Below are 14869 nucleotides of genomic sequence, written 5' to 3'. Positions count from 1 at the left end.
TGGTTAGTGACTACATGACTACAATCACAAAATTGTGGATGGGAAGACCATCGACCCATCTGGTGACCAACACGAAGGGATGTTACCTGCCGAGGAAAAACCTACATACTAGCATGATAACGTTCTTTTGTTGCAGGCACGTTCTTCTAAATTTAACACTGCGTATAACAAAAATGTTTATAGCGCTGTGAGAAAAAAGAAAAAAAAAATATTCGTGAATAAAAAAATGTCTTCGTGATATTGCCTGAGAGGGTAAGAATAAAATAAATTTTGAATGCATGAAAATTATCGTACAATCTGCGTACGATAATAATATGATATCGTACATCGTACGTAGACATGAAATTATCGTATGTGTACGATAATTATCGTACGGTTCTGAACACTGACACAGAATAGCCATCGTTCGATGCGCATCTGTTGGGTCACGTCTCGTTGGTCCAGCAGTACTTTTATTTATCTTGACGCCGCATTTAAATATCATAATAGTCTGAAGTTTTAGCAAATTTCCAAGTGAAATACCTACTGGGATAATATTTTAATTGAACCGTTTGCTCCTTTTGAAAGAGAGACATGTCAAGATAATAAATAATGATAATCACTAATTAAATATTTGGGATACTGTTCGAACTTTGCAGTTGTGACTTAAGGTCAACATGGTATCTAAAGATGATGTTTTCTGAACGTTTTGTAGAACAGATCAATCAATGTACACACACACTATCTCCTGTTGTAAACATACTAAAAATAAATTGAGATACATATCTCCATTGTGTTGTAGAGGACTTAGTAGATAATAACATTAAAGGTACTAGTCCCCCCCCCCTATCAGTCATTGTGAGCTCGAAACTGTTAGCACCATTGCTTCGAGTGGTCGAAATTCACTTTTGTGAACAATTTATTTACTGCAGTTCTTAGGCTTTCACGGCCGCCGTATATCGATGCTGTGTTTTTTTCCGGGCTTTTTGGCCATGGTAAAGTTCTTAAATCTTACTTTTCCAAATGTTTCGCCGTTCTTTGCTGACGGCATCTTCAAGCAGGTGCTGATTCGTAACATCAGTTCAGAACGGCGAAACGTTTGGAAAAGTAAGATTCCATGGACCACGGCCAAAAAGTCCGGAAGAAGACACGGCAACAACAATTTATTTAATCACGTTATTTGTGTTAAAAATTGTTTGAAAAAGTAAATTTATAGGAATTGTTTCTAAATAGGTATGCAACACATCGTACACTTCAACATAAGAAATTGCTGATACTAACTTTAATTTACGTAATACTACTTTGCCCTTTGCTGACAATACTCATAATTTGTTTTATATGTAATACGCAAAACAAGAAACACAAAATTACCTCAGTAGCTCAGTACATAATTTTATTGACGTACATAATACAAATATAGCACGTGCATACCTACAATCCTATAAAAATGCAATTTATCGTCTACTTGTAATCATATTATCTATCGTGTTAGTAACGCGTGGCAAGGAATTCACATGTCACTCAAACCAACACTTTAATTCAGAAGAAAATAGGGATTAATAGTAAAGGAAGTGAAGTTACAAATTACTGGAAAAACTCTAAATAAACTACCTATTCACAAAGGTTTAAGTATTTCTGTTAGGTTAATGAGTGAAATGAAGCACTTTGAGAGTTTTCCGGGAGTTTATTCTACGTCCTCTTATTTCAAGTAATAATTCAAAACTATATAAAAATATGTTGTAATGTTAAACTCACAATCAAACTGATACCTTTCTTAAAAACAAACTCTGTCAGGCACTCTTATCTAAAAGTTCATCTTTATAATATCCTATAAGGTTACATATATCAATATAGATCAAGTGATATGCCTGAATTAATTCATACAAAATAATTTAATTACAAGCTTTGTTTAAACATTTTATAATGTAAATTTTAACAATTTCCCACATCCTTTACTATTTGTGAACAGTAATCTAATCTAGGTCTACCTTTACTCCACTTAAGTCCTGTTTTTGCTTCTAATATGTCTACAACTAGCCCTTCATGCTAGGAAAGGTGTCCTACCAACTTATCTCGCCTATTTCTTATTGATTTCCATTATCGCCCTCTGTTATCCTACTGTTCCTAATATGTCCTTATTTCTAACCTTCTCTATCATTCGTCTGTAACACCATATTTCGAATGTTCCTAAACTTTTCCGATAAACCCACCGTCCACCCGTCTAAAACCGTGCTCCAAACGTATCTTTAATAATTTTTTTTTGAATTTCATTGTATTATAATATCTAAAATTGTAAACTATAAAATTCAATCTGCCATAACTAAAATCATAACCAGTAAGCATAGCACCATTATAAATAAGCGTTTATTTCTTTCAGCAACTATAGGTAGGTATTGTACCTATACCGCTTTTTACAAAACAAAAAGAGAAAATACTGAAATTACCTTTTGCACCTCACAAAATCTGTCTTTTCCGCGTATCAAATTTTTAGTAAATTTTAGAAATTTTTCATTTAATGTAAATTTTTATGATACAAAGAACCAATAATAAAGACCCTTTTTGGTCATGTAAGCTGTTTTTTCGAATCCTTTCCGTTAATAATGCGATTGGGAAATATAACTTCTTATATTCTCTCTCAAAAGGTTAATGTATTTGTTAGAATGTAGATTTCCGTTAATAAAAAGACGGCCTATAAGAGAATTTCCCAAAATTCCAACCCATACTTTCCTAAAATTCTATGTTGCGAAATACACACTTTGTAAATGTAAGAATTCCTAATTGGCAAGGCAGAAACGGAAGTAGTAAATTACTTTGTGGTTAGTTTTTGTGGATCATTTAGTTTGCATTAAGTTTTGTATATACAACTTATCTTAAAATTTATCAATGTTTATAGGGTAGGGATTGTAAAATATTTAGGTCCAATAATTTACACGAGGCTTAACATCATCATATCATCATAAGGTCGTCAGTCCTAAGAGTGATTGGACACACACCTCCACTCTTCTCTATCCTGAGCTAATCTTCGCATTTCCCTAAAACTAGAACAACCCACATCCTTAACTATTTCTGAACAGTAATCTAACCTACCCTCTACTCCTCCTAACTCCTGTTTCTGCCTCTAATGTCTCTGACTAGACCTTCATGTCTGAGAAGGTGTCCTACTAAATTTTTAGTCACTTAATTTCAATGGAAAATCTTTAAAATCCATCACTATAGTGCCTATTATTATTGTTATTTAAATTTGCACATTTTTCATCTCATTAATTGAGAAAAACCAAGTTTATGCCTGTATTCTAGAACATCCCACATCCTTAACTATTTGCAAACAGTAAACTAATCTAGATTTAGCTCTTCTCCTCTCAACTCCTGCTTCTGCCTCTAATATGTCTCTGACTAGACCTTCATAACTGAGACATACACCACATTTCGAACACTTCTAACCCTTTCTTTTCCGCCGCGCCCACCGTCTATGTTTCGCACTCGTACAGCGCTGCGCTCCAAACATACACCTTTAACAATCTTTTTCGAATTTCTGAATTAATCGTTCGCGAGCATAGAAGTGACTTCTTTTTATTGAAAGCGATTCGATTATAACAGCAATAATAAGGATTTTTAGCGGGAAGCACTACCAGAAACATCAGTAGACGTAAAAATAGATGGGCTCTGCCTATAGGGCGCCCCCCATTAGAAGGGCGTGATGATAAAATGAGGTGCGCTAGCATATCGAGAGAAATGAAAAACAAATTAATTAACAAAAATTTATTTAATTTTCTGAAATAAAATATCAATCACAAACATTACAATTACAGCACGACCTCGTCCAAATTTATTTTATGAGAAAAGGGACGATGAAAATTGTAATTGCTAATTGGGTCGTAAATACCAAAAGGTTCAGAAACGCTGGTCTAGATGCTTGTGATGCTTTACATTCAGTTCCTTCTAATACGTCGTCAACACGTGCTCGGTATATTCTGAAATTGGTTTCGTTCGGCGACAATGTATTTGTAAGCATATTTTGAAATCTGTCAGAAATGAACCACAGTTCTTGATAACCTAGTGAGGGATTGTTAATGACCTGTTGATAAAAAGAAATATAAATTACATTAATTTTGATTTGTTAGATCACAGTAATAGTAAAGCTGTTAATATTAATCGAAATTCGACGAATTTGCTTTCAAATTACATACGACCATCACAAACATAAAATTCGCATGCAAATGCCGATGTGTTCGGATTAGCCCTGGCTATTTTTCAAAGGATCTACATTTTATTTAATGTAGTATCTAGTTTTCTTAACTTCCGAATACTTTACGAATTGAGATTTCTAAAATCGACAACGACTTCGACAGCCTCCATGCAGTCGGAATGTAATATTTCGATCGGAGGAGTTACGGAATACCGATTCGGTACAATTTCGATTCTGCCCTACCACTTCTATTCGATTTTAAGCATTTCTATTCCTTTTTGGGTTACAGAATATGCTTGTATTGTATTTGAAGGGAGGTCAACTTCTGTATACATAGGATCAGCTTTTCTTCTAAACAATTTGTCTTGATCTACTATGTAACACAGACGTACAACTTAAAACTGCTAAACTTTTATATGATTGCTCAAAATTGCAAACCTAAAGCTATACTGTTGTTTGCAAATCGTGTTTCTAAAAGACCCACGCATCCAACTAAAGATTAATTGGGGAATAACTACAAAATAATACAGAGTTATACTTCTCTTTACTATCCTCTCATTAGCGAGAATCCTGTGACTGTTCGTAACAAAGGAATCGTAATTTTATGCATGTCTATGTGAAGATAATGATAATGAATTTTCAATATATAAATCAGTAGGTAGTCTCATCCTCGTTAATTTTAAATATGAAACAGCTCATTCTCGTACGTATGGAGATCCATAACAAGAATAAAATTCTTTACATTTGGTGATATTGGAATATTTCCAAAAATTTTCTTTGCTTTTGACATTTACAATTATATGAGTTTGTAAAATTACAATTTCATCTTCAACTGCCCTTCTTTCCATATAAAACATGTCTGACACTTTTTCGTAAATATAGTTTGAAAGGTAAAGAAGGTCATACATCTTTAATTTTTTTCAAAATCATGAAATCTAGTCGGTTAATCTTCAGTAGCCTTTTTTTGCGAAGTATTTTTCCACAAGTTATGACAATTTTGATCGACCATGTTTGGAAAATGATTCAAATTAATTTGTTGAAGACCTTTCCATTAACATAATAAATTCTGTTTTGTATGCGTTAATGCAGATAGTCATTTCTGCTAATGTTATGTTTTCCCTCATCATCATCATCATAAGGTCATCAGTCCTAAGACTGGTTGGACACGCATCTGCACTCTGCTATCCTAAACTAATCTTCGCATTTCTCCAAAACTATAATAACCCACATCCTTAACTATTTCCGAACAGTAATCTAACCTAGGTCTACCTCTACCCCTCTTAACTTCTGTTTCTACCACTAATATGTCTCTGGCTAAACCTTCATGTCTGAGAAGGTGTCCTACCAACTTATGTCGCCTATTTTTTATAAACTTCCATAGAATCCTCTGTTCTCCTAATTATAAATTTTTAGTCACTTAATTTCAATGGAAAAGCTTTAAATAATGCTAAATCTATCACCATAGTGCCTATTATTATTATTTAAATTTGCACATTTTTCATCATTCATTGGGAAAAACCAAGTTTATGCCTGTATTCGGTTATGGTCAACAAGCTATTTCTTCGCGATAGACGTGTTCGTCATACTACAGCTATATTGAACTTGAAATGGTTGGATTATCGCCAGCAAGGAGTGAAAATACCTAAACCGAAGCTTCGCCAAACGATAAAGTATTATGGCAGTTTCACAACAAATTTATGATTGAATCATATCAAAATTCATGTAGGCAAGGAATCGATGGTATGGTATGGTATGGTACAACAATATCTACGGACCCGTTGTTAGTTAAATAATAAAATGAGGACTACTACTTGCTTTGCTCCTATTATTAGCTACAATAATAATAATTTANAGAAAACCTCAAGAAACGGTCTACTCACTGGAATAAATATCGAAGAAAAAGACGTCGACTTAAAGTGCGAGAACTTCAAAGGAAAACTATTGCGACCCCCTTTTTCAAAACATCATGGGAAAGCACCTGAAGTCCTAGAAGTCATTCACACTGACGTATGCGGTAATATGCAGACGGAATACATGGGAAAGGCATGATTCTTCGTTACATTCACTGACGAAGCTACGCGTTTGAGTCAAGTTTGTTTTATTAAGTCTAAAGACGAAGTCATTAATAAATTTATCGAATTTAAGGCAAAATTCAAAGCGACAATGGTACCGAATATGTGGACAGAAAATTCAATAAACTGTTAAAGTCATCAGAAATAACAAGAAGACTATCAGTACACTACCACCCACAACAAAATGGAACTTCCGAGTGCAGAAACCGAACTTTGCTAGATATGTCGTGATGTCTACTCATACAAGCTAATTTACAACCGAGCTCCTGTGCCGAAGCGGTCAACACCGCGCACTATTTGCGCAATCGCAGTCCGACTATCAGCCTAAATGATAAAACACCCTACGAAGCATGGTATAGTAACCCGCCGAATGTGTTTCACTTGGGGATATTTGGTTGCAAGGTGCATTATCTCGACTCGACTGTCGAAAAGAACAAGTTCAGATCCCCTACAAAGGAAGGTATATTGGTAGGATATTCAGAGACTTCGAAAAGCTACAGGATTTGGAGCCTGATCGAGGAAAGAGTTCAGATTTCCCATGACGCTAAATTCATGGATATGAATACACATGATTCCAAATTCGAAATAAAGAACCATGAACCCAACGTAGTTGAACATTGTATATCGAAAAACTTACATGGAATATTTCTGGGGATGATTGGGGATTACTCTCAAACCTGGTACGATTTCTGAGATCTGACGTGTAAACAAAGTTCTCAGTGATACTGGACATGGCGTGATAGAAAAGTATTCTGTCACTTCCGGGTTTGTAAGGTGAAAGATCCATGCCCAATATTCCATCCAATAAGTCGAAGCTAATTCCTGAAAAAATGTTTATAAATTACTGTTCCCATTTTATATAAGAGTGTATTTTTTATTCATAGTAAACAAGGTAAGAAGGTTAATAAAGTCTAAAAGAATAGTCACGTAAATTCAAAGATAAAAACTAGTTATCTTTTATCGTTTGGGTTTGATGGGATACAGGCAGAAATTTTAAAACATATAGGACAAGAGGTTAGAGATCGCATGTTTAAGCTGGTTAGTCACATTTACGAGATGACGAAAATTACAAAGGATTATTATAAACGGAAGGTGGCAATAACCATATCTAAAAAGAGAGGTGCAGATACCATGCAAGACATTTAGAACAATTACTTTAACTTCCCATGCATCAAAAATCTTAACTAGAATTGTATAAAGGAGGATGGAAAAACGAGCGGAAGAACTATTAGGGGAAGATCAATTTGGGTTTAGAAGAAATAGAGGAACGCGGGAGGTCATTCCAGCTTTACGGATAGTAAACGAGAAAACGACAGAGAAAGGAATTGTATTGAATAGGATTTGTAGATTTAGAAAAAGCTTTTGACACTGTTAATTGGGACAAGATGTTAAATATACTTAAAATGTAGGAATGAGTTACAAAGATAGAAGAGTGATACTTAGATTGTATAAAAAGCAACAAGCAGTTATAGAGATGTGGTTGCAACGTGGAGAAGTATATATTAGGAAGGGAGTCAGACAATGATGCACACTGTCATCACTACTTTTTAATCTATACATCGAAGACGCGATCAATATCATCAAAGACAGTACAATTGTAGGGATAGATAAAGAGGGGCAAAAGATTAGTATGCTTAAATTTGCAGATGATATAGCAGTATAAGGATCTAGCAAGGAGGAGTTAGAGATAGCTTTAAATAAAATGGAAGCGGTACCTACAAAACAGTATTGTACGTAAATAAATAAAAATGAAACAAAAATACTGATATGCAAGGGAAGAAACAGTAGAGAAAGTGCGAATATAAAGATGGGAGATGAAAAATTAGGAGAGTCGAGTGGCCTTCAATAAAAAAAGTTTCAAAGTGAGTGGCTACTTTAATAATGTGAGACCAGAGTACATGCATACTCAATTCACGCTTACCTAGATGTTTCTTTTGTAAATGTGTTTTATCAACCTCTCTATTAAATGTAATTTTCAAAATTGTTTTAAGTTTGTTCTTGACTACTGAAAATGTGGTGTGTAAACTTCTTACCATGAATATCATAAGTTCCAAAGTTAGGATCAGCGTACATTGTTTCGTCAGTTGCTCTCCATGAGACTCCCAACGTTGGGTTGTAGACAATGATGGAAAATGCTAGAGCATCTGCGACATACACCATGGTGTCGTTGCATTCTTCATCTCGCACATCTACAATCGGAGTTACGAAAAGTGATCTGTACTCGTATTGACTAGAAGGTATTTCGTATCTATATAGCAATGTATCCTAAAAATAAATACAGTATTAAAATGTACAACCACCGCTCCTTTTTCAATAATATAAAAACCCATGCACGTATATTTATAATATAAACACAATCACGTGTTGAAACGTTATTAAAAAAAATGGAACAGGGTCATATTGTTTTTTCTTTTTCGTTAAAAAGTACATTATTATTTCTTCAAACGTTCACATTCTCTATAATATGAAGGTACAGGGTTTGTCCGGAAAGTAATAGGACTGATTTCCTTCCGCAGCGACTGTAATTCGGAGCGTGCGCGAATCGACTGGATTCGATAGAGAGCATTCCTAGCCAACGAACGAGCGGCTGGTGAGTTGTCTCCGAGCACCTGGAGAGTCAGAACAGGCTTTTTCGCGCGACGTGTTTCTGTGAGTGGTGCAAGCCGAAAATGCAGCGTTCGTTAGAGCAGAGGTACGCGATTAAATTCTGTGTGAAACTCGGTAAATCTGCGACAGAGACGTTTGATATGATCAAGCAGGCTTACCCAGATGTTGCTTTAGCAAGAACTGGTGTGTTTCGGTGGCACCAGGCCTTTTCAGAGGGCCGGGAAGAGGTCGCCGATGAAGACCGTGCTGGAAGACCTTGGACTTCGACAAACACCGACAATGTGACTCGTGTGCGCGAAGTTTTGAACTCAGACCGTCGACTAAGTATTTGTTTAATTGCCCAGATATCAAATTTAGCAAAATCTGTGGTTCATGACATTGTGACAGAGCATTTGAACATGCGAAAAGTGTGCGCGAAGATGGTCCCAAAAGTGCTCACTGTCGACCAGAAATTGCGGCGCGTGGAAGTGTGCCAAGAAAATTTAAGCATGTGTGAAAGTGACCCCCAATTTTTGAATAACGTAATCACAGGTGACGAGTCATGGATCTTTGAGTATGATCCTGAGACAAAGAGGCAATCTTCCGAGTGGCACACGCCGGCGTCTCCTCGCATTAAAAAAGGGAAGAATGAGCAAATCCAAAGTGAAAACGATGCTCATTGTCTTTTTTGACATGAAAGGCATCGCAGCCGACTGGAAGTTGCACTACGACAACGCCCCGGCTCACACCGCCTTTCTCGTGGACAGCTACCTGACCAAGGCCGGCATCCCAACTCTTCCGCAGCCGCCCTACAGCCCAGATGTGGCCCCACCGGACTTTTTTTTGTTTGCTCGCCTGAAAAGGCCGATGAAAGGCAAGCATTTTGAGACGACAGAGGGGATTCAAGCAGCATGCACGCGGCTCTTAAGGCTATTCCGGAGAATGCCTTCCGTGACGCCTTCAATGCTTGGAAATCGCGCTGGCAGCGCTGCATCGACGCAGAAGGAGCCTATTTTAAAAGTTTTTAAAGAAGCGTAACGATTGGCTCAATAATTTTTTTTTATTCGACTCTGCCCTATTACTTTCCGGATAAACCCTGTATATACTTTAAAATATTTAAACCCAAATTATTATATTACACAAAAGACGTCAAAAACAGATTTTCTGAAAATAACTTCTTAGATATATATTGCCAATAATATTTAGGAAGAAATTTCCTATAAGAAATGTCTTATACATGTTTTCTTTGGAATGAAGCCTTGACAGGATATGATCGCGACAAATTTTGCACTTTAGGCACAGGTGAGCGATGCGTTTCTATAAATTTCTTTCTTAATTATTTTTTTTTCTGCACTCTTTTCTAGGTAGAGTATGTAACTCGCTTTTGGCTTTATTTCCCCTCTTGAGACCTAAGCGTTTATAGCTTATCTTTCTACATTTAGAGGTTGAAGGCAAACTAAATATAAAAGGGAATCGCATGGTGAGTAGTTAAAGGATGAAGGGATACCGTACGAAGGCCCTATCATCTTCTGAAAGCTTGTCACTTATTTCAGAGCACCCTGAATAAACGTGTCATAGATTAAGCTTGATAAGTAGATGAATTCGTACAGTTAGCAGTAAATACCAACAGATGGCGACGTATTGCCCATAACTTGAAATACGATATTTCGTTGTAAAGTGAACGCACAAATTATACTTACTGTTTTCAAATCAAATGCCAATATTTGTGGAGGGCAAATCTGGCCGTTGTTTCTACCTCCTGAATCAAGTACCCATAGCCTGCCGCATTCGTCAATCTAAAACAATAAAAAAATAGTAATTTTTTATTACATCTACCTCATGTATCGTACTGCTTCGTATCTCCGATGTGAAATACTTAATTCAGAAATCAATACTGCCGCCGATCATTAACAAGTGCGAATTTGTTAACCAGACAGGAAAACTGACAATTTATTTAAATACAATAGAAAATAAGCAGCCTATTGAGGTTTTTCTTTATATATTAGTCCTACGTCTCATTTAGCTTAAAGCCAGAGGTGCATGTGACCTTTTATTATTTTGGTTAAGCAAAAAGGGTAAATAAAATGGAAGCGGTAGTGACAGATCAGTACTGTATGAAAATAAATGAAAGTAAAACTAAAATACTGGTATGCAAGGGAAGAACAAGTGGGGAAAGAGCGAATTTAAAGATAGGAGACGAAAAATTAGAAGAAGTGGCTGATTTTAGATATCCAGGAAATCAGATAAGTCAGGACGGAAGAAGTAGTAGGGATATAAAGCAGTTAAGGATGTAGGTTGTTCCAGTTTTAGGGAAATGCGAAGTTTAACTCAGGATGGGAATGAGTGGAAGTACGTGTCCAACCAGTCTTAGGGCTGACGATGATGATGATGGAAAAGAGCGAATTATTGTATTTTACGTACATATATTATCCTTCTTGGTTAGGTTATGATTCAAAAATTAAATTTCAAACAAAGACATAATTCTTAACAAGATCTAATACGTTCGTCGCCAGCCAATGAGTCAACAGAAGGGAGGGGCAAGATAATAAACAGAGAATATGTATTGTAGGTAAAATTTGTACAAACAAAAATATATTTTATTATAAGTTGGTACATGTTTTACTTCGTTCAAGTGTTTAAGTAATCTTACCTTAATTCTAACGACCCATATGAGTCTGTCACGTTGGCAACTACTAGCATTTCTGTGCCATCCCCAAGAAGGATAAGGTTTAATAATAGGATTTCCATCCGCGCTGTTGTTTGCAGTAACCGTACCGAGAGTTATGGGAATTCCATCCCGGGTACGAGGTACGGTCACAAATACCTTGTTTAGTTCCTCTCGAGCTGTAATTCAATATGTGAAAATTAATATTTTCGGAAAATTACAATTTATTACACTATCTTGTAGGTATAATACATGCAGACTAGGTTTATTTAACAATATCATGACAATTACAAATTCATCTTACAGAAAAAGAGACGAAGACATTGGGAAAATATTGACAATGAAGGAAGTACACAAATTATTTGTAAACGTAAGACAAATTATTATGATTATGTTATTTTCGTCTTTATTTTTGAATGGCAAATTGTGCAAAAAAAATTATTTAAATGAATTAAAGAAAATTCTATTAACCAAACATTAAAATGTACAGGGTGATGTGCATACTTCGATGTTTGTATAAAACAACTCGGTAACTATCTCTTTTCCTGAAACAAATTTATTGGTATTTCACAAACCTGCTATCGTCTTTTGTTTTTGAGTTCAAACGAAAGTTGATCATTTAGAGTTTTGGTTACAACTTGGTTGGTTATAATATTAAAAAGAAACAACTTTTACGTTCTTCAGGCACTTTTTCACATTTTTTTACAAAAGATATTCTGTTCTATTTTTCTTCGTAGTATTTTTGATAAAAACATTTTCAAGTTTCATTTTTGAAACGAATAAGCAATAAAATAACTGTACTGTTTGCTTCCAGGTATTCATTAAATAATAATTTATTAATAATTAATTAATTGGTCAAACTCCGATCGCACGCAAAAGCAGTTATAAGCCTTTCATTATAATTTATACGTACGATGTTAAAAGCTGAAGGAGATCGCTAGTCATCAATTAATTATAATATCCTTGATAATCCTATTAAAACAGATCATTTCCCTTTATTAAATTCGTATTTCGAAGCCTATGTCTCCATCACTCACTACGAGAGTTTTTGAACAATACCAGTAAAAAGTTTGTAAGTACAAGCTATATGTCAGTGATTCGCCTGAATAACATATAACATCATGGCACCTCAATTGCTTCCTTTCTGAGCTTCGAACTTCCTGAAAACTACAATGTCGTGCGTCCTTAATATTTTAGAACAGTAATCTTATCTATATCTTCCTCTGCCTGCTTTTATTCCTGTTTCTGCTTTAAATATATGTCTATCTAACTAATCATTCATGTCTTCGGTCTATTCAATCATCATCATTGTATAGCAAATCAATCGTAATAGGAAGTGTTAACCAGTGTTCACAACCTGAAGCGAGGAAGCTATCGTACATGTAGCGTAGAATTATCGTACATGGAGCAAAATTATCGTACTTTTCAAAATAATCACTATAATTAGTAAATTACTCGTATTAATCTTGTAAAAAGACAGATCTGAACTACCCCCACCCTTTAAATTAAAAATCAATAATAGAAAAATACTTAAATATAACAAGATATAGGGGGTGGAGGTACGTTAGTGGGGTGTTTTTGACCTTAGGCTATGGTTAGTGGCTACATGACTACAATCACAAAATTGTGGATGGGAAGACCATCGACCCATCTGGTGACCAACACGAAGGGATGTTACCTGCCGAGGAAAAACCTACATACTAGCATGATAACGTTCTTTTGCAGGCACGTTCTTCTAAATTTAACACTGCGTATAACAAAAATGTTTATAGCGCTGTGAGAAAAAAGAAAAAAAAAATATTCGCGAATAAAAAAATGTCTTCGTGATATTGTCTGAGAGGGTAAGAATAAAATAAATTTTGAATGCATGAAAATTATCGTACAATCTGCGTACGATAATAATATGATATCGTACATCGTACGTAGACATGAAATTATCGTATGTGTACGATAATTATCGTACGGTTCCGAACACTGGTGTTAACCATAGCCTGTCTACAGTCTATCTTAAACTGGCGGCTGAAGCAATAAAAGCCCATGCCTTCGCCTAGCTGGAATTGCTTACCATGGCACTGTTCAATAAAACACGTATTCTGTCAACCGCTTGTACCTGTATACCTACAAAGCTTAAAGCAGTTTAAAAGCTTTTACAATGTTGTTTTCAAAGCTGCAAAGATAGGCACAATAAAGATCACTGCTTTTTAATATTCTTACTAATTAAAGTGGAAAAAGCGAATAAATCTCTTCAAAATTTTATTGCTTCAGTCGCCTCTTTAAGAAGGATCGGTGTACAGAAATTGCGCCATTAGAAGGTAAAAGTAGTAAAAATAGTCATAAAAGTGCGTGAATAAAGACTTAAAGATTTTTATTAGCTCATAATTAATGGGTAGAGTTAAAAATCTCCGTTTTAGAAAATTAGTGTGCTTATTAACTTGCCTCCATAATAGACATCTACGTCAATAAGCGCGGCACGTCCCGGTACGAAAATTCCATTGTCGATATCCCGTTGCCTTGCATCTTCGGAAGGATAGTCGAATTCTAACTGGGTCCAATTAAAAATTTCGCTTATTCCTTCTTCAGACCGACTTGGAACACTTTCTGAAAGTTTCCACGTAGATGCAGATATGCTCATCACAATACACAACCAGTTGAATCCTGCAATCAAAAAGGTCTATATAACATATAGTTGGGACGCTCAAAATTGGCACAATTCGCAATAAAAATGTCACATTTACTATCTTCTTTCAACTTACTAATTAGACTAGACTAGTTGCTGACAGAACGGCTATTTTTACACACGAGGGAAGTTGTAGGGAGCATCGTAAACATAGAAAAGGGATGTCAGGTAGGAATGGTAGAGGACAATAATAAAGAAAAAGGAATAATATTGCACCAGTTAATGTGTAACAGAAAGAGATGCAAACAAGCAGAATTTGAGTATGTTGCCAGCTTCGGACTTTAAAGAAAGTTCATCATTCGCATGAATTTAAGAAAAATTAGGTTGTTTAAAGATAAACATTTGAGATAACGACTACCGGTTGTGGTTTCTCTCATAGTTTATGTGATAATCATTTAATACCGCTTATAACTCAAAAACTATGAAAAATGAGAGACCATACATCATTCTTATAATTTTCATAATTTCAATTTTTTTTCAACCCAATCGAATGCGATTTTTACAAAACCCATTCTTAGTGCGGCCCAATGTAATAGTCAGAATATGCTGTCAAATAAATCCATTAGTTTTGACTGTACGTACGTTAAGCAATATCAATTATTATTCGGTTAACTGACAATTACTAGTCATTCAGTTGATTGACGGTGTTTATCTTGAATGACTTCAAAAAAAATTATATGAAATAATATAATGTAATAAAAATA

The 14869-nt window shown here is 35.3% G+C and overlaps 1 protein-coding gene across 1 annotated transcript in view; it reads right to left on the bottom strand.

The window, feature by feature from the left end:
* Positions 1-6772: 6772 nt before the first annotated feature.
* Positions 6773-14869, bottom strand: part of LOC108744136 — a 36112-nt gene continuing 28015 nt past the window's right edge. The window contains exons 8-12 of the mRNA XM_025973779.1: positions 13925-14143; positions 11474-11667; positions 10524-10619; positions 8271-8502; positions 6773-7059 (exon numbers count right to left, since the gene is read on the bottom strand). Of these exons, the coding sequence (XP_025829564.1) occupies positions 6788-7059; positions 8271-8502; positions 10524-10619; positions 11474-11667; positions 13925-14143 (1013 nt within the window). The 3' untranslated portion in view covers positions 6773-6787. The remainder of the gene's footprint in view (positions 7060-8270; positions 8503-10523; positions 10620-11473; positions 11668-13924; positions 14144-14869) is intronic.

The sequence above is a fragment of the Agrilus planipennis genome, unplaced genomic scaffold (assembly GCF_000699045.2).
Source record: "Agrilus planipennis isolate EAB-ADULT unplaced genomic scaffold, Apla_2.0 scaffold18, whole genome shotgun sequence".
NCBI lineage: Eukaryota > Metazoa > Arthropoda > Insecta > Coleoptera > Buprestidae > Agrilus > Agrilus planipennis.
This window is presented reverse-complemented; position numbering and strand designations above follow the sequence as displayed.